We start from the raw sequence: 22,111 nt of genomic DNA, 5'->3' as shown, positions 1-22,111 counted from the left end.
AATAAACAACTGTCAGGCATTTCACATTCTGTCACACATCCAGACAGTTTTACTTTACTTTGTAATTTTCACTTTATAAGTACATTCAGTAACATTACCTTGCATAACTGAAAGATGGGGAAATGCATGCGTGTGTGTATATATTGCAAATAATCCTTCACATACATCATCAGAGTATTTCACAGGTATGAATTGGCTTGCCATGGTGTGGGGGAACCCTAGAAACTGTTATTTCCCTCTGATTTCTGGAGAGGACCTCTGTTTTGTCTGACTGTTAGAAGATGAACACCTAGATTTGCAAATACACAAGCAGCCAGTGGGACTGTCTAGTTTTGACCTTTGTTATCCAGAGATACCTAGATGGTAGAAACTTGTGGAAAAACCCACAAAGTAGAATTTTTGTAGAGTGCTTTCAGGAGATCCAAATAATCTTAAAGGATCCTTGGTGCTGGGGATCCCTGGGTAGCTAGAAAAGTGAGGCTGCCTCATAGTATGATTCTAGGTTACAGTGGAGACCTGAAGGCCAGTCGGCATTTCAGAGCTCTCTCATATTGATGGCCATTTGCTCGTTTGCATATTTTGAAAAAATCCTGTGAAACAGTTGTAAGACAGAACTAGTTGCCAACCTTGGGAAGGACTTCCAGTTCAGCTGGCTGTGATTTTTTTAATTGACCAAAACTTTTATTCATTTCTGAGTGTGTTAGTAAGCTTTGAATGACTATAACAAAATACCTGACTCGGGCTACTGTGATGTCAAGAGAAGGTTATTTTGGCTCATGGTTCTGGAGGTTTAAGTCTAAGATTGACAACCCTGATGTTTTGGGCTTCCCGCAAGGGTGCCACATCCTGGCAGGAGTAGGTGTCAGAGGGACATCTGAAGCCAGAAAGCAGGAAAAGATGCGTGGGTCCCACAATTCCATTCTAGGGCATGTGCCCAGTGCTCTAAGGACCTCCTACTAGCCTAGCCCACCCCTTAAAGGTCCATTATATTTCTCAATATCTTGGGACCGAGCTTTTATATTGAACCTTTGGGGGGCATTCAGTATCCAGCTATAGCCTTGGGTAAGGTGAAGTATAATATTTCTTCCACTAGACACCCTGTTCTGCCCCACGGATGATTTGGAGCCCTGCCTCCCTAAGAAAGAATTTGTTTGTCTAGAGAGTTCTTTGTGTTAAAGATGGGATTTTATTTCATTTCCAAAATTAGTTAAAAAATAGTTTGAATATTTTATTCCTGCTGGGTGTGTTGGCACACATCTCTAATCCCAGAAACTTGGGAACTTGAGGCAGGAGGATCACAAGTTTGAGGCCAGCTCGGACAACTTAATCAGGAAACCTTGTCTCAAAGTAAAAAGTTTTTAAAAAGGGCTTGGATGTAGCTCAGTGGTAGATTGCCCCAGGATTCAATCCCCAGTACTGAGATAAAAAGAAGAGACAAAAGAAAAAAAAAGATTTCATCCTTGAGCATAAACAAAAATTAGCATTATTTGCCCGGGTGATTTTGGCCATTCTGTATAGTTACACATGTATATTTGCTGATATTAGTTAAGTATAATTTGATTTCTACTCACAAGGGATCACCAAAGACAGAAAGTAAAAGAAACGCTGGTATTAAAGTTCAGTTTATTAGAAAGCTCAGATGTTGATGATTCTATAGATTTGCCTCAAGATGTTCATTGCATTTTTAGATGGCATTCATGTCCTCAGAATTCTTATGTAGCATATTAAGCTTCTTCTTTTACGCCTGCGCGCCCCTCTTCCCCCACAGTGCCCCAATAAGGGGGATTGTAATAATCTAGGGGTGCTCTACCTCTGAGCTACATCCCCCAACCCTTTTTATTTTTTTATTTTGAGACAGGGTCTCCCTAAGGTGCCAAGGCTGGCCTTGAATTTGTAATCCTCCTGCATTGTTAGGATTACAGGTGTGTATCACCACACCCGGCCCTCTTCAATTTTTAACAAAAATGTCAAAAAGAGAAAAACATAGGGAATGGAAACTCAGTAGTAGATATTTGCCTATAATGCTTGAGGCCCTCAGTTTAATCCCAAGCACTACAAAGAGACAGAAAATATAATGATGGTTTACCCAATTTGTATCTTATATATTGGGGATCATCAATATTACTTACAGAGAAGTACTTGTAAACTATGACCTGAAGCCTTTAATTTTGACACTGAGAAACAGAAAACAAAGTGGAACAAATAAAACACTGCCAACTCCAAGGATTCTAACCTTCATGTTTTAAAAGCAGTTTTTAAAAAATTTCATAGCATTACAGAAAATTAAATTTTAGTCTTTACTATATTTTGATTCATGTGGTGTTACTTGGTATTTTGTTCATTGCAAATATGATTCTAGTTATAAGTTTAAAGCAAATTTTAAGCAGTGTTCATTGTTAAATGTACAAAGGTTGAAATCTGCATGTATTATGCTGTTATTGATAATAAAAATTATAGTGAACTCTCAATAAGGAAGAGTAATATTTAGAATTATTTATTTGTAGCATGCCACACTAAAAATGACAAAATCATCTTTTGGAAAATGGTAAGCAGTTTGACGAGGTGGTTTATTCCTGTGAAAAAGAACTGGGGAAATGTCATGCTACTTTCATTTATAAGACACGTTCTACTCCTGCCACCTAGTGGTCAGCTTTGCTGTAATAACAGTTGACCAGGTCTCTAAAATTGTTCCTTAGTTAAAAAGTGCAGTTTGAGGGCTGGGAATGTAGCTCACTGGTGGAGCTAGCTTGCCCAGCATGTGCAGGTTCCTGGATTCCATCCCTCGCACCTCAGATATATATATATATATCCTGGCAAGTAAATGACCATTGGCATTTATAGTGCTACCTGTTCATTTTAAAGGTGCAGGCACAGGTAAGCTATAATCTTCTGGTAAATTCTTCTAGTTTGAGATTTCAGTTTTGTCATTCAAATAACACTTAATCTTGGCCAACTGGGAAAATTTGAATATTTTCTTTGGCTTCATTTTTCCCAAGAGTAGAATGTGGAATTATCTGTATCTGCCTCCGAGGGTTATAAGAACCAATGAAATCGTGCCTGTTAAACAATTTAGCTTAGCATTTTAACACTGGCTGCCACTGTGTGGTTGTCAATATCCCTTTAGATGATTTGTTCACTCTTCATTGACCTGGCCTTTTGTTTGTTTGTTTGTTTTGGGGGTCTAATGCAGGGGTACTTAACCATGGCGTCTCATCTCCAGCCCCTTTTATTTTTTATTTTGAGACAGGGTCTCAATAAATTGCTGAAGCTGGCCTTGAACTTGAAATCCTTCTGTCTCAACCTCTGGAGTCACTGATTATTGATGTGAGCCACTGTACCTGGCACGTTGACCTGGCTTGTTAAGACAGAGTGAAGTTAGGCTTTTTTTTTCCATATCTCTTTTTTGATATAATACTATGTTATAGTCTTACAGGGGATTGAGAAGTAGTTTGGAGTCACTTTGTTTTATTTTTGTTTGTTTGTTTATTTTATTTATTTGTACTGGGGATTGAACCCAGGGTCAATTAACCACTGAGTCACATCCCCTACCTTTTAAAAAATTTTTAATCTTTTCTTTTGAATAGGATCTCACTAAGCCCTTAGGGCCTTGCTGGTTTGCTGAAGCTGGTTTTGAACTTGTGATCCTCCTGTCTCATCCTCCCAAGTCTTTGGGGTTATGGGTGTGTACCACCATACCTGGCTGATTTTTTTTAATGCCCAAGAGTTAAGTTCCAGCATACCCTAACATTGATAGGTTCATTCAGTAATGCACCAAACCAAATCTGATGAACATTTTCAGGTTCAAATGACCAATTAGCTATAGCTGTATCAAAGCAGTGTGGGTGATGTCAACATGATTAAGCCCAAATGTATGTGTACCACAGGACAACTATGTAGAATGAAATAAATCCCACCAGAGAGGTAAGCAAAATGCTGCGAATTTCAGAAAAGTTTCAACTCTCATCCCATTATATCAAATCAGTGCCATTCAATAAAGACTTGTGGATGATCAAATTTGATTTGAAGAAATGGGGTTTCTACCAGCAGTTATGAAGAAGACGGGGGGCAGTTTGCTAAGTAACAGAAACTTGGGCAGGTGTGTAGACATTTCTGTTACTGTAGATAACAGGATATAATATAATTTGGTTTGATATAGTAGAATAATCCAGTTAAAGCCCGGTCACAAACACTGCGATTCCAGAGCAAAGTATCCATACAGTTCTTGGTAAACACCGAGAAGCCGGGAACATTTTATGAACAGAGACGAGCCAGGCTCAGACCCGTTTTTAAGAAATCAATCCACCTTCAGTAGAAAAGGGAATTAGAAAAGGTGGGGGTGGGGGGGCATTAGATTAAAAAAAAAAAAAAAAGCTGTCAGGAGCCCAGAGGTGAAAAGAACTTGAAATTGTTAGAGTTGACATAGGATAAGTCAAAAAGGAACAGGAGTGAATGAAACTCTGGAAGGCAAAGAACACATAATAAACAGTGAGATACTTTGTCAGTAAATACCTGCCGTGTGCCACATATAAGAAAAAAAGCTACAAAGCTGTCCTTATTCTCCTGGGTTCATAGTCTAACTGGCAGACTGCAGTGATGATGTTGACCATCTTTTCATGCACTTATTAGTCCTTTATATAGCTATTCAGATCTTTTGTTCCTAACTTTATTACATTTTTATTGTCTTATTATTGAGCCACTGAGATTTCTTAAATATCCTGGATACAAATTGTTTGTCAGGTATATGACGGATTAGAGTTCTCCAGAGAAAGAGAACCAATATATGTGTGAAATTTATTGTGGGAATTGGCTGATGTGACCATGGAGACTAAGTCTCACCATCTGCCCCTGCAAGCTGGAGTCCCAGGAAAGCCAGTGGTATGGTTCATTACAAGTCTGAAGGCCAGAGCGTGAATGCAAGTGTGAGGATCCAGCATGAGTTGTGGAGTTAAAGACCCAAAACCCAGGAGCTCCAACATCCCGGGGCAGGAGGAGATGGATGACCCCACTCAATGAGAGAAGGGAATTCTCCATCCCTCAGCCTTTTTGTTCTATTTGGGCCCACTAACAAACTGGATGATGCCCTCTCCTGTTGGTGAAGGTAGATCTTCCTTACCCAGACCGCTGACTTCAATGCCAATGTCTTCTGGAAACATTCTCAGAGACACACCCATAAATAATGCTGTACTCACTATATGGGTATCCCCTAGCTCAGTCAAGTCAACACATAAAATTAACATTATATAAATTACAAATATCTCCTCTTAGTTTGGCTGGCCTTTATTTTATTCAATCATGTCTTTCAAAGAGTAAAATGTTCCAGGTTCTCAAAGGTTGTAGGTTCTCAAACATTCTCTCTCTCTTCTTCCCTCCCTCCCTCCCTCCCTCTCCCTGTCTCTCTCTTTCTTGTTTTATAGTAGTATTGGGAAGGGAACCTAAGGCTTCCAACATGCTAAAGCAAGTGCTCTACCACTGAGTCACACACCCTCATCAAAGTTTCTAGTTTTATTAAAGTCCAATTACAAGCTTCTTTGTGCTTTTACTGTTTAGAGGTAAGAAGTTTTTGATAATCCCAAGGTCACAGAGATTTTTCTCCTAGATTGTTTTCTGAAAGTTCTAAGGCTGCTCCATTTTTAGTGATTTTTGTGTATCCTGTGAAGGTTAATTCTTTTAATTATGGACATCCAGTTTTCTCACCTTCACCTATCAAACTGCCTCTGGTTTTTATGCCACAGAGAATGCGAGTTCCCATACTGCATTGGGTTCTCATTCATTTTCTCTGACGAAAATGTCCTAGAATTTGAATCTTAGTAATTGCATTTGCAATTGGAAAGAGCACGTTAAAATATAGTATTAGTGCATTTAAAAAATACTTAGGGGAGGATGTTGGGAGTATAGTTTTGTGGTAGATTCCAGCATGCACAAGACCTAGTTTTGATCCCCAGCATTTACTGGTTTGTATTTATACACACATGTGTATGCACTTGCCTGCACACATGTATGAACTTAACATTTTGTTACAGATACATGTGCTGTGACTCTCAGTGTAATATTTCCTAAATACACACACACACACACACACACACACACACATACACTCCTAGATAACAACCCTGAATGGGAATTCAACAGATATTTTTCTTTCATGGGTGAATTTTAGTGAGATTTGAAAACAAGTAACATGATTTATATTAGTTATCTTTGTGTTAGCTTAAATTTAGCTTCTCCTAGAGTGTTTTTAGTTGTGTGGTATGTGTGTCTTTGTTTTCCTTTTTCGTTTTGCAGGAAAACAATTCCTAATGTGAAAAAGGATCTCTTGTGGAAATAAGAAATCAGAAATTCAGATCATGAGTTTAAAGAGAAAAGTAACCTTTTACTTTAAAAATTGAGTCATTTTCTAACTCTCCTTTTTAAAAGCAGTTTCCACTTGCTCTGAAAAGGTTTATGCTCATTATTACATACAGAGACACTCTTTTTCCAGTGAAAAGTTTCAAAGTATTTCTGAATGGGTTCTCTGCATTTGACACCTTATAAATGTAAAAACGTATCCTAAGATTATTTTTAAAATTATAAAATCTAAAGGAAATGATAATATATGCATGTAGTTTTTGAACCTTACAATGGCTCATTTCTAGAATAGTTTTTCTCTAGTGAATTATCAAATAGAATTTTCTCATTAAAAATAATGGGAAAAGGAGATGGAATCACATGCCCGAACATCTAAGTAAAAGGCTCTTTGCTAACTTTTTAAAATTCACATATAATGTTTGTACTTACTTATGGGATATAGTATTATAATTTCTCTCTCTCTCTCTCTCTCTCTCTCTCTCTCTGATTATTCCGTTGCCAACTTTTTTTTTTTTTTTTAAACTTAAGAGACAGGACCTTGACCAGTCATGTTGATGCAGTCTCAGCAATTCAGGAGGCTGAGGCAGGAAGATGGCAAATTTGGGGCCAATGTTGGCAATTTAGTGAGACCCTATCTCAATAAAAAGGGCTGGGAGTATAGCTTAGTTACTGCTACTGCTTTTGCTTGCCTAACATGTTTGAGGCCTTCAATTCAATCCCTGTACTGCCAGAAAAGTGAGAGAGATGGGTGGATGGGAGTCCTCACTTGGTTGCCCAGGCTCAAATGATCCTCCTGCCTCTGCTTCACTAATAGCTGGGATTACAGGCTCAGGCCACTGTGTCAGGCTTGAGAGTTCTTTTTACTCATTGAATGAAGTGGCCCTTTGCTTTTTTTTTTTTTTTTTGGTAGTACTTGGGATCAAAACCAGGACTTCATGCTGCTAGGCAAGTGTTCTAACCACATCCTCCTGTTTTTCCTTTTTTCAGTTCAGGTGACATTGCTCACTTTTATAGAAAATACTATAATACCTATTTTTAATCAAGTATAAATGATATCATATATCGTGTGTGTGTGCACATGCACGTGTGCTTTAAAAAAAATATTTTTAGGGCTGGGGATGTGGCTCATGCTGTAGCGCGCTCGCCTGGCATGCGTGCGGCCCGGGTTTGATCCTCAGCACCACATACCAACAAAGATGTTGTGTCCGCCGAAAACTAAAAAATAAACATTAAAAAGTTTAAAAAATATATATATTTTTGCAGTGCTGGGGAATCAAACCCAGGACCCCAAGCATGCTAGTTAAGTGCGCTACCACTGAACTACATCCCCAGTTTGGCATATTATGGTGTTATTCGTGATAAACATTCTGAAGTTTTTGAAACACTGGGCTAGGGGTGTTGATCAATACTTGAGTGTTTGCATAGCCTGTGTAAGGTCCTGAGTTCAATGCTCAGGACTGTAAACTAAACAAATAAATAAGTTTTCTTATTTCTTTTAATTAGGGCCTTGTGTTAATTTTGGGGTAGCGAAAGGCAAACTAGGATCATAATGCACTAATAAAAACATTTATTAAAATAAAGATATACAAAGAATTTTTAGAATTTTGGTAAAATTCTAAAATACAGGAATGTGAATGTCAGTATTCTCTGAGGGAAATTTTAGCTTGATGATTAAGAAATTGGTTCCAGCATATCTATTTTTCTCCTGTTCTATTTTTCTCTCCCCAAGCTTCCCTGTAACAATTAAGATCAAAGAGTATTCAGGGTGGGAATTAATTTCCAGCCCTCTGGGTGACAGATGTGCATTTTGATGTGTCTGCAGTGATTGTTGGAAGGGATACTGTGGGTTTCATTGGCAGAGAGGCAGGAGTATAAAGGACTGTAGGTCACTCTGTAACCTGAATATCACCTATGTTTCTTGCACCTCTCACAGTATGGGGAAAAGGCATTTGGCATGAGTTCTCCCTTTATTTAGAATGACCCAGTGCTGCCCCGTGAAGAGAAGCTGGGGAGTTAATTGGTGCAGGGAATTAGAGGGAGGGACTGGCTGTTGGCATGATAGTCATTATGGCTCAAATTTTTCTTTTTCTGAATACTTAAACATATCCTGGTTCTTGCCTTTAACCCCTCCAAATAGGATGATTTATCTGAGATCTTATGGTTATTTTTCTCAGCCATTTAAAATCCTGGGACATATAGTTGCAGTACACACAGAATGGGCCTATGCAGGGTTTTGCTGATTACAACACATTAATTTTCATTTAAGGGAAACTAGGTAATGAGCTGTACAGGTTGAGCATCCCCAATCTGAATATCTCAAATCCAAATGTTCTAAAAGCTGGACATGATGGTGTATACCTGAAGTCCTAGTGATTCAGAAGGCTAAAGAAGGAGGATCACAAGTTCGCGAAGCCAACTTCAGCAACTTAGACATTGTCCCAAAATAAAAAAATAAAGAAAGGAGGTCTGGGAATATAGCTCAGTGGTAGAGTACCCATGGGTTCAATACCCAGTTCTGCAATATATAAATAATAAATGGGGCAGGTGTCTAGCTCAGTGGTAAAGGCACCCAAGTCCAATCCCCAGTATGTGGGGAGGGAGTTTACAATTACTTTCAAGTTGTTGATGGTGGTGTATGCCTGTAATCCCAGCAAGTGGGGAGGCTGAGGCAGGAGGATTGCAAGTTGGAGGCTAGCCTGGGCAACTTAGTGAGATCCTCTCCCCCAACCAAAAAAATAAAAAAGGATGGTGGATGTGGTAGCCCAGTGATAGAACATCACTGGGTTCACTCCCCAGTACTCCAAAAAAATAAAATCACCTTCTATTTGTAGAAGGTATATATGAAATACAAGTGAATTTTGTATTTATTTTGGTTTCCATGCCTATATATTAGAAATATTCCCAAATCAAAAAAATACCTGAAAGTTCTGGAGTCAGGCATTTCAGATAAGGGTTACTGGTAGTTCTAAATAATGAGCTGCTACTATTTGGATTTTAAAAGATATAGGGACTCAGGTTTCACTTTTCTGAAATTTGATCACATGCCATTGTCACCAGCTTCTTGTAAGTGGTATGACCTATCCTATGAGGTCTATCCTAGTTGTATACAAAGGTTCCATGGAGAGAAATTAGGGAGCAGAGATTTTATTTTTAATTTCACTAACCTCAAGCTAAAATGTAACATTTCCTTCTGTTATGAATGTTAAAATCCAAGAAGAACAATTTTAACAATACCTGTGATATTGTCAGATCACAGATCTTTTTATATTATATAACATTCTTTGCTAATATCTTGAAACAGCTCTGCTTATGCTCATCAATATGATGATGAGAATATGGCAGATATTAGACCAACACTAGTCCTGGTATTCGTATCTGATATTTATTACTATGTAACATTTCTTTCAATATTTTGATAACTGTGGTACAAAGTCCTTGACTTACTTTGTCTTTAAAAATGGGCTTCTGAGAAAGGGTATGTAGGTTTCTCCAAACTACCATTTACCTGTCATCAGAGGCTCTGATAACCGTCGCTCTCACTCCTCTTCTTCAAAGCATTTCTTACATCTAAGTTTGTAAAAGCTTAAAAAAATAAAGACCTCCTTTGTTTATTTTCTTATTTTGGGACAATGAAGGAAGATTCAAAAAGTTCTGTTTTCCCTCTTTAAGTGTGTAAGCCAACAAAGCAGTGTTGCAGAACGGAAAGAGCAGAGATTTTGAAATCAGATAGCCTGGATTATAAGATAGACTCTACGAATGTGATTAAGTTATTTATTTTAACCCCAAGGTCTTAATTCAGTAAAATGTGTCAAATAGTACCTGCCCCCTAGTTGTGACGATTCAATAAGCTCTTGTGCAGGCTTGGCATGGATCTGGCACCTTGTAGGCCTTCAAATTTTATTCCTATTGTTGTTGCATCCTCTACAGTGTTAATTGTCACCTCCATCTCTGTAACAATACCTGAATTCCTTATGGCATCTGGGGCTGTTGAACCCTGCGGGAAATCTGGGAGGCTAGCTTGTTGCATTAATATGCATTTTGGAAAAGCCCTTTCTATCATAGTCCCTTTGCTTTAGTTTTTTTTTTTTTTTTTTTTTTTTGAATCTTCACAATGCGTCTTTAATTTCCTTGCTTGTAATATTTCTTTCTGAATTGTCTTGTTGTACTAGTTTACTATGGTTGTCGAAATAAATTACCAGAAACTGGATGGATTAAAGCAACGGATAATTTTTCTTTCACAGTTCTGGAGGCAAGTTCAAAAATCAAAGTATAATGGGCGGGGCCAAGATCCCTGCAAAGGTCTTCAGGGGGATCCTTTGCCTTATCCAGCTTCTGTTCGTAGCCAGTGAGACTTGGTGTACCTTGGTTTGTCAGTGCATCAGTTCATTCTCTGCTCCTCTCATGGCTTGCTCCCTTTCCTGTTTGTCTGTGCCCTCCCTAATTTCCCTCTGCTTATAAGGACAGCAGCTATTGAATCAGGTCCCACCTAATCCAGGGTGATCCCATTTTAACTTGGTTACATCTGCAAAAATTCCAGTCTACAAATAACATCACATTCACATGTACCTTGGGGATATCCTTTGGGGGGACACTATCAACCCACAACCTTTGCTGATTGATCCTTTATGATTACTGTGGGTCAAACTTCTGAAGAGATGCGTGTAAAATCCAGGTGCTTTATAAAATTTTTTTTTATTTTTCTTGTGTTCATAATTTGCTCTTATCATGATTTCAAAAAGAATTTGAAATGTCTAGCTGGAGATAACAGCCTATATTAATTTTGCATTTTTGTAAAGTTAAAAAAAAAAGAAACCTTGTATAGAAAGAAAGTGTATCATACTAACTAGGAAAAGTACATTAAAAGTACACAGAGAAGTAAGAGTTAAAAGGGCAGTGACTACACTGCAAAGTCTGTTTACAAAAGTTTATGACTGGGGTGTGAATTGGCCACTCAAGCTTATAGAGTCCAGGAGTGATCCTAGCTGAGGCTGCTGGGTTGGACCAGGCAGGGCTCTGGCCTGGCCATGTAAGCCCCTGATTACAGGGCTTTAAAGAAGAAAAACTCTAGAGAACATGGACATGGTCAGCTGCTTGTTTCTCCAGTGTGTCTGTGGGCTGCCCTTGCCCATGGCCAAGTCAGAGGTAGGTTCTCAGATTGTAGAAGTTTGTTGCTGTCTGTCTTTTCAGTTTCACAAAAATTCAGTCAAATTGTACTCCCTGAAATGAGCCTGGGCAGTATTTCTGAAGTATGTGAATTTTGCTTAAAACAAAAACAAAACAAAGATTGAGTTTGTTCTGGGGATGCGGCTAGCTCAGTGGTTGATTACTTGCCTACATGTGCAAGGTACTGGGTTCGATCCCTGAACCACACAAAAAAGATTTAGTTTTAAAATATCCCTCAGAGTGTTTTGTTTTTTTAAATAAGGGATTTAACTCTCTTCTGCCTGAGATCAAATGTTTGAATGTAAGCTTTAATCTGAAGCTTATATCCATTCCTTCTCTCTGTACTTCACTGGGCATGAAATGGATATGTCCGTTTTAATTGCGTGTTGTCCTGTTAACTAAATTTTGCAGTTCCTAGAACAATCAACGCTTCTTTTGTATCTTCAGTAGAACTGTATAAGCACTGAAAAATCAAATTATAGTTTGTTTTTATATGTGTCCCCTGTGCAGACACAACAGCTGACACTGAGGTGTGATGTGTTGAAGGAATAATCTTGTGCCCCTTCACCTGCTGTGTAATGGCCTGATTTGGGCACACCTACCTTCATTTAGCCCTGATCACTTCCTCGAGTATTTCCTTATTTTCGGTATCAGTAAGAAAAAAATAGCATGTTGTGTAAGTGCCAAAACAAACTAAATTCCTTGGACAAAAGGAAAAAAATAGCATATTGCCTAAGTGCCAAAACAAATTAAGTTCCTTTGACAAAAGGAAACAAACAAACAAAAAACAAATAAAACCTCACATACAGTATTGAATAGACTATTTCTTACCTCTGATTCTGTTCTACTTCTGTTTTTCCTAGCATGTTATTTCTGAACCTTTTTATTGCAGTGTTATAAGTGGGTTTATTCTCATTATGTACTTCAATTGTGTCAGTTGATTTAATAATTTATTTCAGACATCCATTATCATATTTGTGTATAATCTGTTATATATATTTTGTATATACCAGTTGTAATATTCGTTTGTAATTCAGAAAATAATTGCAACTTTCATGGTTTTGCTTATATCTTTCCATGGTGGCATTGAGGAGGAAAACTTTTCCTCTACTCTCTTAGGTGCTGTGTTTGGAGGTCTGTGCATTAAGTTGACAAACAATAGATTAGCAAAACAGATTTTTTATTCTGGTGTATGTAGGTTTGTAGGTATTCACAGAAAAATGTGGCTCTAGTGGGTGATTGGAATTTGAGGTTTATATACCATCTTGATAGGGAAAGGGGAGGGGGAGAAGGGAATTTAGAGGAAAAGCAAATGTCCTTTAAGAGAGATAAATGGGCTTTTAGGAGAAGAAATGGGAGACAAGATAGATGTCTATTTAGGCATGGATTTTCCTTTTGGGAACCTCTGCTTTTGGGCAGGTAACAGTTCAGAAACAAAGCCTATTCTTCAATGCCTTGGACTCAGAATAATTTTTATTACAAAATAACATAATCTGGGCCCCTTCATAGTGCCTTGATGTAGAGGCAGCAGTGAGAGAGAATCAGTGGAGAGGGCTGGGGTATATATAGCTCAATGGTGGAACACTTGTCACGTATGCACCAAGGCCCAGGTTTGATCCCTAGCACTACAAACAAACAAACAAGAAAAGGTGGAGAACAGGGTAAGTGAAGACTGCTAGGATCCTCTGTGAGACTGCTGGAAAACTTGTGGGACAGAAATTATGAGATTCACCTTTCAGGGTCTTTGTTGCCACGAACTGGCTCTTGACTGGGGCGAGTCACTGAACATCTTCAGGTCTCAATGTTTCTAATTTGAAAAATGAGGAGGTTGAAATAGAATATCTACTAATCCCTTCCTGCTTCCTTGGCACTTCATCAAATTTTCATGGTGTATGATCTTCTTGAATGTTCAAACTCATCAGACTGGAAATCTTAGGGCCTACCGTTCAGATCTTTGTTGTCACTGGCAGGAGGTGTGCCTTCTTGGGCCACCACCATTTAGCTTTCTTCAGATCCAGCCAGTCTTGTGGGTAAGGACAGGGTGGGGATGCCTGAGGCTACATCCTCAGCCATGGCCTGCCTTACCAACTTACTGTCTCTGGGTGTTCTCCTTGTTCTCCCTGTGCCTGGGGTATGACAGCCTTTTTCCTTTGCCCCAGGATGGAAGAACTGAAGGCATCAGGCCTGACTTGCAGGCTGGTCTGCTGCTGGCTCTGCTCCAGCAGGTCTTTGGACTCAAGTGTCCAGACTTTGAGGGAGTTGCTGAGATAGCATCTGTCTACCTCCAGGCAGGAGTAAACCCTGGGGATAGGACATACATGGCTTTGTAAGAGTGACCACTAACTCCAGCTGATAAGGCCTATTACCATTATCACATTTCACCCCTGCCAGGACCTATTCTTCCTCTGGGCATAGTTAGGGAGCCCAATGGGAGACATTGACTAACTTCCCTGAGATTACAAGGCTAGCTGGTTGCCCAGACAGTGACTGGCACAGAAGTCTGCCTGATTTCAAACCTCTTGTGTTTTCCTGACCATTTCATTGACTCTGAAGAATTGTTTCAAAAATGAAAAGGGGGTCTGGGGGTGTAGTTCAATGGTAGAGTTCTTGCCTGGCATGTGCAAAGCCCTGGGTTTGATCCTCTGCACTGTGACCAAAAAAAGAAAGAAGGTATTGCTTTATTGAGGGTCACAAAATTTTGAGCCATGAGATGGTCCAGTCTAATATCTGAGATCCAGAGAAGTTAGTTGTGACTTGTCCAAGATGACACAGCTACTTAGTCGCCTGATCTAGTTCTCTCAATCTTAGTTCAGTGCTCTTCCCCCATCAAACTGCTGCCCAGAAGCTTCCAGCTCCACTCAAGCACCAGGTCCTTGAGTATTGAGGCTGACACCCTGGATTTAGTCTTCTGTTTTTAAGTAGTACACATTTTTGAAAGAAATACTTTAGGGCAGCCATGTGTAGCTTTACACACTCATTTCAGGTTTGAGCCTCCTCCATGCTATTATTTTGTACATTTGGGACACAGTAACTATAGTTATAAGTTCATTTTATTAACTCAAAATGGTGCTGGTTTTCTTAATATTAACTGTGGTTATTATAATGTAGTGGTGTTTGGCCACCGTTTCCTTCCTTCCTTCCATTCTTCTTTCCTTCCATCCTTCCTTCCTTCCTTCTTTCCTTCTTTCCTTCTGTCCTTCCTTCCTTCCTTCCTTCCTTCCTTTCTTCCTTCCTTCCTTCCTTCCTTCCTCCCTCCCTCCCTCCCTTCCTTCCTTCCTTCTTTCCTTCTGTCCTTCCTTCCTTCCTTTCTTCTTTCTTTCCTTCCTTCCTTTCTTCTTTCTTTCCTTCCTTCTTTCCTTCCTTCCTTCCTTCCTTCCTTCCTTCCTTCCTCCCTCCCTCCCTCCCTCCCTCCCTTCCTTCCTTCCTTCCTTCCTTCCTTTCTTCCTTCCTTCCTTCCTTCCTTCCAGCAGTGCTGGGGGATTAAACCCAGGGCCTCACTTTCTTCATGCCTTATTGTACCTTACCATTAGCCTCAAAATATCACTACTTAAATCACAATTTTAAATCAGCCTCAAATGACAGATGGATTTGGTTCTTCTAATACATGTGTTAGTTGTGTCTTCATTGTCTGCTACACAAATAATAATTGTAAACAAGTAAATCAAGGCAGCCCCAAGTGGCGCTGAGGAGGATAGTGGGGAAGGAGACAGATAGCTTGTTCTTTGTTAATACCTTCCTGGATCTTGGAGCTCACCTAACATGTTCACATTTGAAAAGGTTGTGACTGGTGATCCCTGGAGGCCAGGCTCATCCCAGGATGAGGAGAGGACAGAGGTGCCCAGGATCACCAGGAGGAGATGGGGCTCCGGGAAGCGGTCCAGACCGCGGCCACTGTCTGACTATGGCCAACTGGCCAGCCGAAGTTTGTCCATTCCTGAAGACTCCGTTGTTGCTGTGGACCCCCAGAGCAAGGACTGTGTGGATGGGCCCCCCCTGGAGAACACATCCTCCACTGGTTCTGCAGACAAGAATGTTTCAGCCAGCTGTACCAAAGGAGGTCAGAGAAGACGCCCCATTTCTGTGATAGGAGGGGTCACCTTCTATGGCAACAAACAAACAGAGGAAATCGAGAATCTTCTAACCCAAGTAAGATCTGGTGTGTTGCTACTACAGCCGGCAAAGAACTTCCAGCTTCCAGGCCTTTGTTCTCTCACTGCAAACTAAACCAAACTAAACTGGAAGCTGCTTTTGCCTTCTTCTCTCTTCCTGGAAGATGATGCATCTCCTCACAGCCTTTTCCTCCTGATGTTGCTTGAAAACTTGCTTGAATTTAAACTAACCCTCTGACACCTGGTCACCTTTTTCCTAATCTTTCTTTCCTGAGGTCTCTAATGATTTGTGAAACAGGTTTGCCTTTTGTTTCTAATCAACCTGAGATTTTAACCAGGGGAAGGGTAACAGGATACAACAGAGAGTGGTCTATTGTTAAAATGGAAAGATAAAAGAAAATAAAAAGAAATAGAAGGGCTGGAGATAGAGCCCCATGACAGAGTGCTTGCCTAGCATATGCAAGGCCATGGATTCTAACCCCAGCACTGCAGAAAAACAAATGAACAAAAAATGTAAGGAGCCAGTTGCACACCTGTAATCCCAGTGGCTTGGGAGGCTGAGGCAAGAGGATCCTAAGTTCAAAGCCAGCCTCAGTAAGTTAGTGAGGCCCTAAGCAACTTAGTGTGACTCTGTCTCAAAATGAAAAATAAAGAAGGGCTGGGGATGTAGCTCTGTGGTTAGGTGCCCCTGGGCTCAGTCCCTGATACCAAAAAGAAAAAGAAAAAGGTAATGAAATGGTAGGGGAAAAAAATGCACCTCTTATCACATTTAAAAGAAAATCTGTTTTATCCTGTGTGTGGTGGGGGAGGGGGGTTCTGGGGATGGAACCCAGGGCCTCACATGTGCTTGGGCTAGTGGTCTACTACTGAGCTACCCCCCATACGCCTCCAGTCTCTACTCTTTTCTTACCTTTTCTTTTTCTTTCTTTCTTTCTTTCTTTCTTGGTTGTTTGTTGATTTGCAACTGGTTTGACATAGGTCCCTTGGTATATTTTAAATTCAACAAATATTAAGTGCCCAGTGTACTCCGAGGATATAAGACTTTTAAATAAAGACGCAGTCCTAAAGAAATTTTATATGTGTTTGGCGAAGTTGATATCTTGGCTGTGGTCAAATGTTCACACAACAGTCTTTAAGTAATGTATATGCCCAATTTTATTTTTAAAACCTGCTGGATGATGTCTTAAATAACACTTAAATTCTCTTAAAAGGGAAATTCTACCCCACTTTTTTTTTTTTTTTTTAATGGTCTCACGAGAGTTACTGAGGGTTACCTGGAACTTGTGATCCTCCTCCTTCAGCTCCCTAGTAGTTGGGATTACAGGCATGTGCGACTACACTTGGCAAAACCCAGCTTTTTATAAAAGCTCAGCTGTTGTTATTTTATGTAAGCAATTGACTTTAGGTCCACAAGTCCTTATGGGTCTTCAGGGATGGGTAAAGCTGCTGTCTGCAACCCTGGCTGGGCCTTATGTCTACATCTTTGCTTCCTCCAGAGTCTGCTCTTGGGAAGGCATCTTCTTCACCCGACCCTGAAGCTGTGTGGGCATTCTATCATCTCCTAAATCAGTCCTGTTCTCAGGCACTTCACTTTTGCTCACTATTCCCTGTTGACATGTCTCTGACAAATGTGATGAGATGTGATCCTGTGAGGTAGGAGCCTCTGAGCTGATAATGACTGTTAAAGTTTTAGATTAACACATTGCCACTGAGCCCAGTGCAGCCTGCAGCTCTTGGCAGGATTTGGAGAAGCCGTTTCACATCTGTGAGTGGCTTTGTGGTGAGAAGGCTGTATAGCCTGCTGCTTGCAGGAGCTGCCACTTCCTGGCCCCTTCTTATAGCTTTTGCTTTCCTTTTGTAGCCAACAGCCAGGCCACCCGTGCCCGCTCACCAGGTGCCACCCTACAAGGCAGTGTCTGCCAGGCTCAGGCCCTTCACATTTTCCCAGAGCACCCCCATTGGACTAGACCGTGTGGGACGTCGGCGGCAGATGAGAGCATCCAATGGTGAGTCTCAAAGTGGCCTCCTATGGAAACATCTGTTTGTTGCCAGGTGCCCAAAGTGTCCAGGTGATTTTGCTGCTTTTCTTCTTCCTCTGGGTCAGGGTGGTGCTTGCCTGGCCTTGAGGAAGTTTCTTCTCAGGATGAGGGTGTGTCATTTGCTGTGGTGGGGGGGTGCTTTTTCAGCCAACCTGGTGAATTGGAGAAGTCTGACTCCCTTGTGATGTCTGCGTACCTAACCTTCCACCGGGCACATCCCAGTGAGAACCAAGGCCTAGGCTGGAAGTCTGAAATCAGAGTGTGGCAGTGTTTGTTCCTTCATGTTCCTGTGGCATTCTCCGGGTACATGTGTCTGTCTCCTGTGTCCACATTTCCCCTTTATAAAGACACCAACTTTACTGCATTTGGATCCACCTTGATGATCTCATTGTAACTTGATCATTTAAAAAGATATTGTTTCCAAATAAGGTCACATCTGTGGGTCCCAGGGGTAAGGACTTTATCATCTCTTGGGGGACAGAATTTAACCAAAAGCATATATCATGACTGTATCAGTGTACAACCTGCACACACATGGTCAAAGAGTTACAAAAATTAGGGAAAACGGAAATGGTTTTGATAATGACATGTAGAGGATTTCTCTTCTAATCCCTAAACATAGGCAAATAGCTTATTTTGTGCTTCCTGTAGAATTAGTTTTTTGTTTTTGTTGCTTTTACATTTTTTTCATTTTAGCTTTAGGTTTTTTTCATTGAAAAATACTAAAAATTAACTGGCTAGGTTAAGCAAAAAGGGAATGTATTGGAAGGATGTTGAGTGCTCCCAGAATTGATGGGATGGTTGGGGAACCAGGCTAGCATGTGGAAAGCAATCAGGGTTGCTCCCAGGAGCCAAGGGGCCACAAGAAGGACTGACTCTGATGCCATCACAGGGAAGGAGTGAAGTCCAGTTTGTCCTCTGTCATTCACCCAAGAGTCAGAGTCCCCGGATGAGGATTCAGCTCTCTGAGTTAGGTGTCATGTCCACCACCTGGTAGCACTGGTGCAGGGTGAAGGAGGGGGTGCCTTCAGGCCTCCTTGCCTTCTGTGCTTGAGTTCTTTGTCCACCAAGGCCAAATACAATAGAGGAGGGTTCATCCTCCTAGAGGAAATCTAGGTGGTGTTAGGAACAGGAAAAAGATTGTACAGGTTGTACGTTTGCTCTCTCTCTCACTGATTCATTCACCATCGAGAGCTTACCATGTACCATGTGACAGCAGTCAGCAGGACAAAGCCTCTTTAGTCACTTACAATTTAGTGAGGAGAATAACAAGTAAATATTTAACAGGGCAGGTAGTGCTACAAAGGAAAATAAAGCTGAACACAGTGGTCCAGGCCTTTAATCCCAGCCACTCAGGAGGCTACCTTAGCAACTTAGTGAGACACTGTCTCAAAAAATAAAAAGGGCAGTGGATTTAGCTCCCCTGCCCACAGGAAAAGAAAGAAAAGAAAGCTGAGTGGTCAAAGGTTCTTATTGACAAATAAGCAGTACTTTTTAAAAAAATTTTTCCTACCTAAACAAAACTGTCTCTAATGTTCTAAACGGTACTCTTATCATGGTGCACCTATTCCAGATATTACAAAACCTTCCTCCTTACCTAGTGATGACAAACCAAAGACTCATCAATTATAGCTGACACCTCCAAGTCTAAGACTGTGGAGTTAGAACTCTTTCTTCTCCAGTTCTGTTAGTGCTTTTAGCCTGAGATAAATTTAAGCAACACTGTATCATGATGGGAAGTAGGAAGAGGAAGGCATAGTAAATAAACTAGTGTATTATGAGTACATAACATCATAAAAGGAAACTTCTCTCTCTTTTTTTTTTTTGGCGGGGGGGGGGGGGCGTCTGGTTACAAGGCTGTAGGTGGTAGTTTTCAACTGCACGGGTATTCTTCCCGTTGGCTGCTTCCTGGCCTCTCCCAGTATCTTACCTGTTAGGGCTCAGTGCCAGAGGAGGTGATCCTGTCTACTTCCTGTGGGTCAAAAATCGGTTACTCTATAAAAATTAATGGGGCATCAGCTATGACCTAGGTACTGTTTTTATCATTTGAGATATAGCTAAGAATTAAAGTATTTTAACAAGTTAATAGGTGGCCCTTTCTATCTGAAGGTTCCACATGCACAGATTCAACTAACCACTGATCAAAAATAATCAGGTGCTGGAGGCACAGCACAGTGTTAGAGCCCTTCCTAGCGTACGTGAAGCATGGGCTTGGTTATTAGTACCTCAAAAATAAATAAATAAAAATTTCTGAAAAGAAGAGAATTCAAAAAAAGATTGCCCCCATACTGAATATACTCAGACTTTGTTTTTTCCCCCCTGTTGCTAGGGATCAAATCCACACAGCCTCTGTACCACTGAGCTACATCCCCAGCCCCAGACTTTTTTCCTTGTCATTATTCTCTAAACAACCATTATAACTACTATTTACATGATATTCTTTTTTTTTTTTAAAGAGAGAATGAGAGAGGAGAGAGAGAGATAGAGAGAGAATTTTTTAATATTTATCTTTTAGTTCTCGGCAGACACAACATCTTTGTTGGTATGTGGTGCTGAGGATCGAACCCGGGCCGCACGCATGCCAGGCGAGCGCGCTACCGCTTGAGCCACATCCCCAGCCTACATGATATTCTTGTTGTTCTAGGTATAGGTAATCTAAAAATAATTTAAAGTATACAGGAGGATGTGCATAGATTCTATGCAAATACTGTGCCATTTTATATAAGGGACTTGAGCATCCAAGGATTTTGGTATGTAAGTGAGGTGTCCTGGAACAAGTTACTCAAAAATACAGAGGGAAAAGTGCACATTCTAGAATTTAAATAGATCCCATAAGCCAGTAAGGATTACTTAAGGACCTGTGATTGCTCTGCATAAGATGAATGAGGATGAGGTGGTAGAGAGTAGGAGTGGGAGGTGACACTGGAGTAGAGATTTCAAAGATGAGTAGGAGACAGTGAGGCAAAGATTTAGAGGAGGAGAGGTCCCAGAGGGAGCAATAGACATCCAAAGATAGGCAAGATCTTGATATATCTGAGGTTCAGCAAGGAGGCCAGCATGACTAGAGCTCAGGGAACAGGGACAGAAGAAGATGCTACAGTCAGAGGGTTCAGCTATGGCTAGACAGAAGGGCACTGCAGGTCACGAGGATTTGGGGTTATTTTGAGTGCAATGGGAAATCATTGCCAGCAGGAGAATGATAGGTTCTAATTTCTGCTTCAGAGAGAAAGGAGTTTGCGGGGGAAAGGCAGAGGAAGGGAAACTGATGTGAAGGCCATTATATGAGTCCAGTTGAGAAACCATGGTGTCAGTGACCACAAGGCCATCCATGTTTTCCTTGGGTGCTTTTTTTCCGCAGTGGCTAGAAGATGCTATAATGAGCAGGCTTACTGGGTTCTAATTCAGCAGAGTCAGGGCTGGGAACTCCAGTGGAAGTACTTCTCCCTTGTGGGTCTAAATTCAGTTTCAACAGAGTAGTTATTGGTTGGGGAAGAAATATTTTGCAAGTGTGTTAAGAAGTCACCAAAAAAACTTGTGTGTGAACCAGTGGTTTCCCACAATAGGTGAGCATCACCCAGTGACATCAGTCATAAGTTCAGAGCATGTGTCTCCTGCATGGCGGCAGCAGGATGTGTCTCCAAGCTGCCTCTGTAATTTTGATTCAGAAAGCTGTGATTGAGCAGGAGATGGGCACTGGAGAAGCAGTGCTGTCTGAGATGCCACCATGAATGACAGTCTAGGCGCCTTCACCAAGACCCAGCAGAGGTCTGGTGCTGAAGGAAATGCATGTCCAGCACCAGTGGTTTTTCCAGTAAGGACAATTCATTGTCCTTATTATGTCCTTGTCATTGTTATGACAAGGGCCCATTGTAATCAACTTTCCACAAGTAGTTGTCTGGTTCCTACCAAGAACCATATCATTAACTTGGTTGAGGGGAAGGTCTTGTGGTTTAGCCCAGGCTCAGCATCTATTTCTGCCACTAGAATGAACCCGCTTAGTAAACCATCAGGATAAGGAGGAAAGAAGATTTACTGACATCTACACAGTGGAAATAAGGTCCACATGATTATTAAACAGCCACTGTGGCTGTCAGAATTTACATGGAATGGTTATCTTCTCATATTTCGGTTTTCTGATATATCCAGTTAAAGGCTTCATTTATTATGTTCTTTCCACCTTCCCCCAAGCCATTCAGCCAAACCCTTAGTTCCCAGCCATGAGTCCACACAAGCTAAATCCTTCCTAAGTCCATTTCCTTCCAATCAGAGAGATTATGTTTTGCCATTGGGGTTTCCCAATGATGGAAGGCCTCTTTTGAGGAAGGCTAAGAAGACTTGCAGTAATAGTATGCCTACCCAAGATGACCTGGCCTTTGCATCACTGAGACTTTGAGCTTGTGAGTTGAGTGAGAACCCTGGTTGTTTCTTTGTTATACCTGCTTAGGTCAGTTTCTG

General features: G+C 40.8%; 1 protein-coding gene across 1 annotated transcript in view; it reads left to right on the top strand.

Moving 5' to 3' along the window:
* Spata13 (spermatogenesis associated 13) overlaps positions 1-22,111 on the top strand; it is a 143,874-nt gene that overhangs the window by 68,989 nt on the left and 52,774 nt on the right. The window contains exons 3-4 of the mRNA XM_026394933.2: positions 15,286-15,654; positions 17,479-17,623. Coding sequence (XP_026250718.2) covers positions 15,286-15,654; positions 17,479-17,623 — 514 coding nt within the window. The remainder of the gene's footprint in view (positions 1-15,285; positions 15,655-17,478; positions 17,624-22,111) is intronic.

Source organism: Urocitellus parryii, chromosome 2 (assembly GCF_045843805.1).
Source record: "Urocitellus parryii isolate mUroPar1 chromosome 2, mUroPar1.hap1, whole genome shotgun sequence".
Classification (NCBI taxonomy): Eukaryota; Metazoa; Chordata; class Mammalia; order Rodentia; family Sciuridae; genus Urocitellus; species Urocitellus parryii.
Note: the sequence above shows the minus strand (reverse complement) of the source record. Positions and strands in the feature narration are given on the sequence as shown.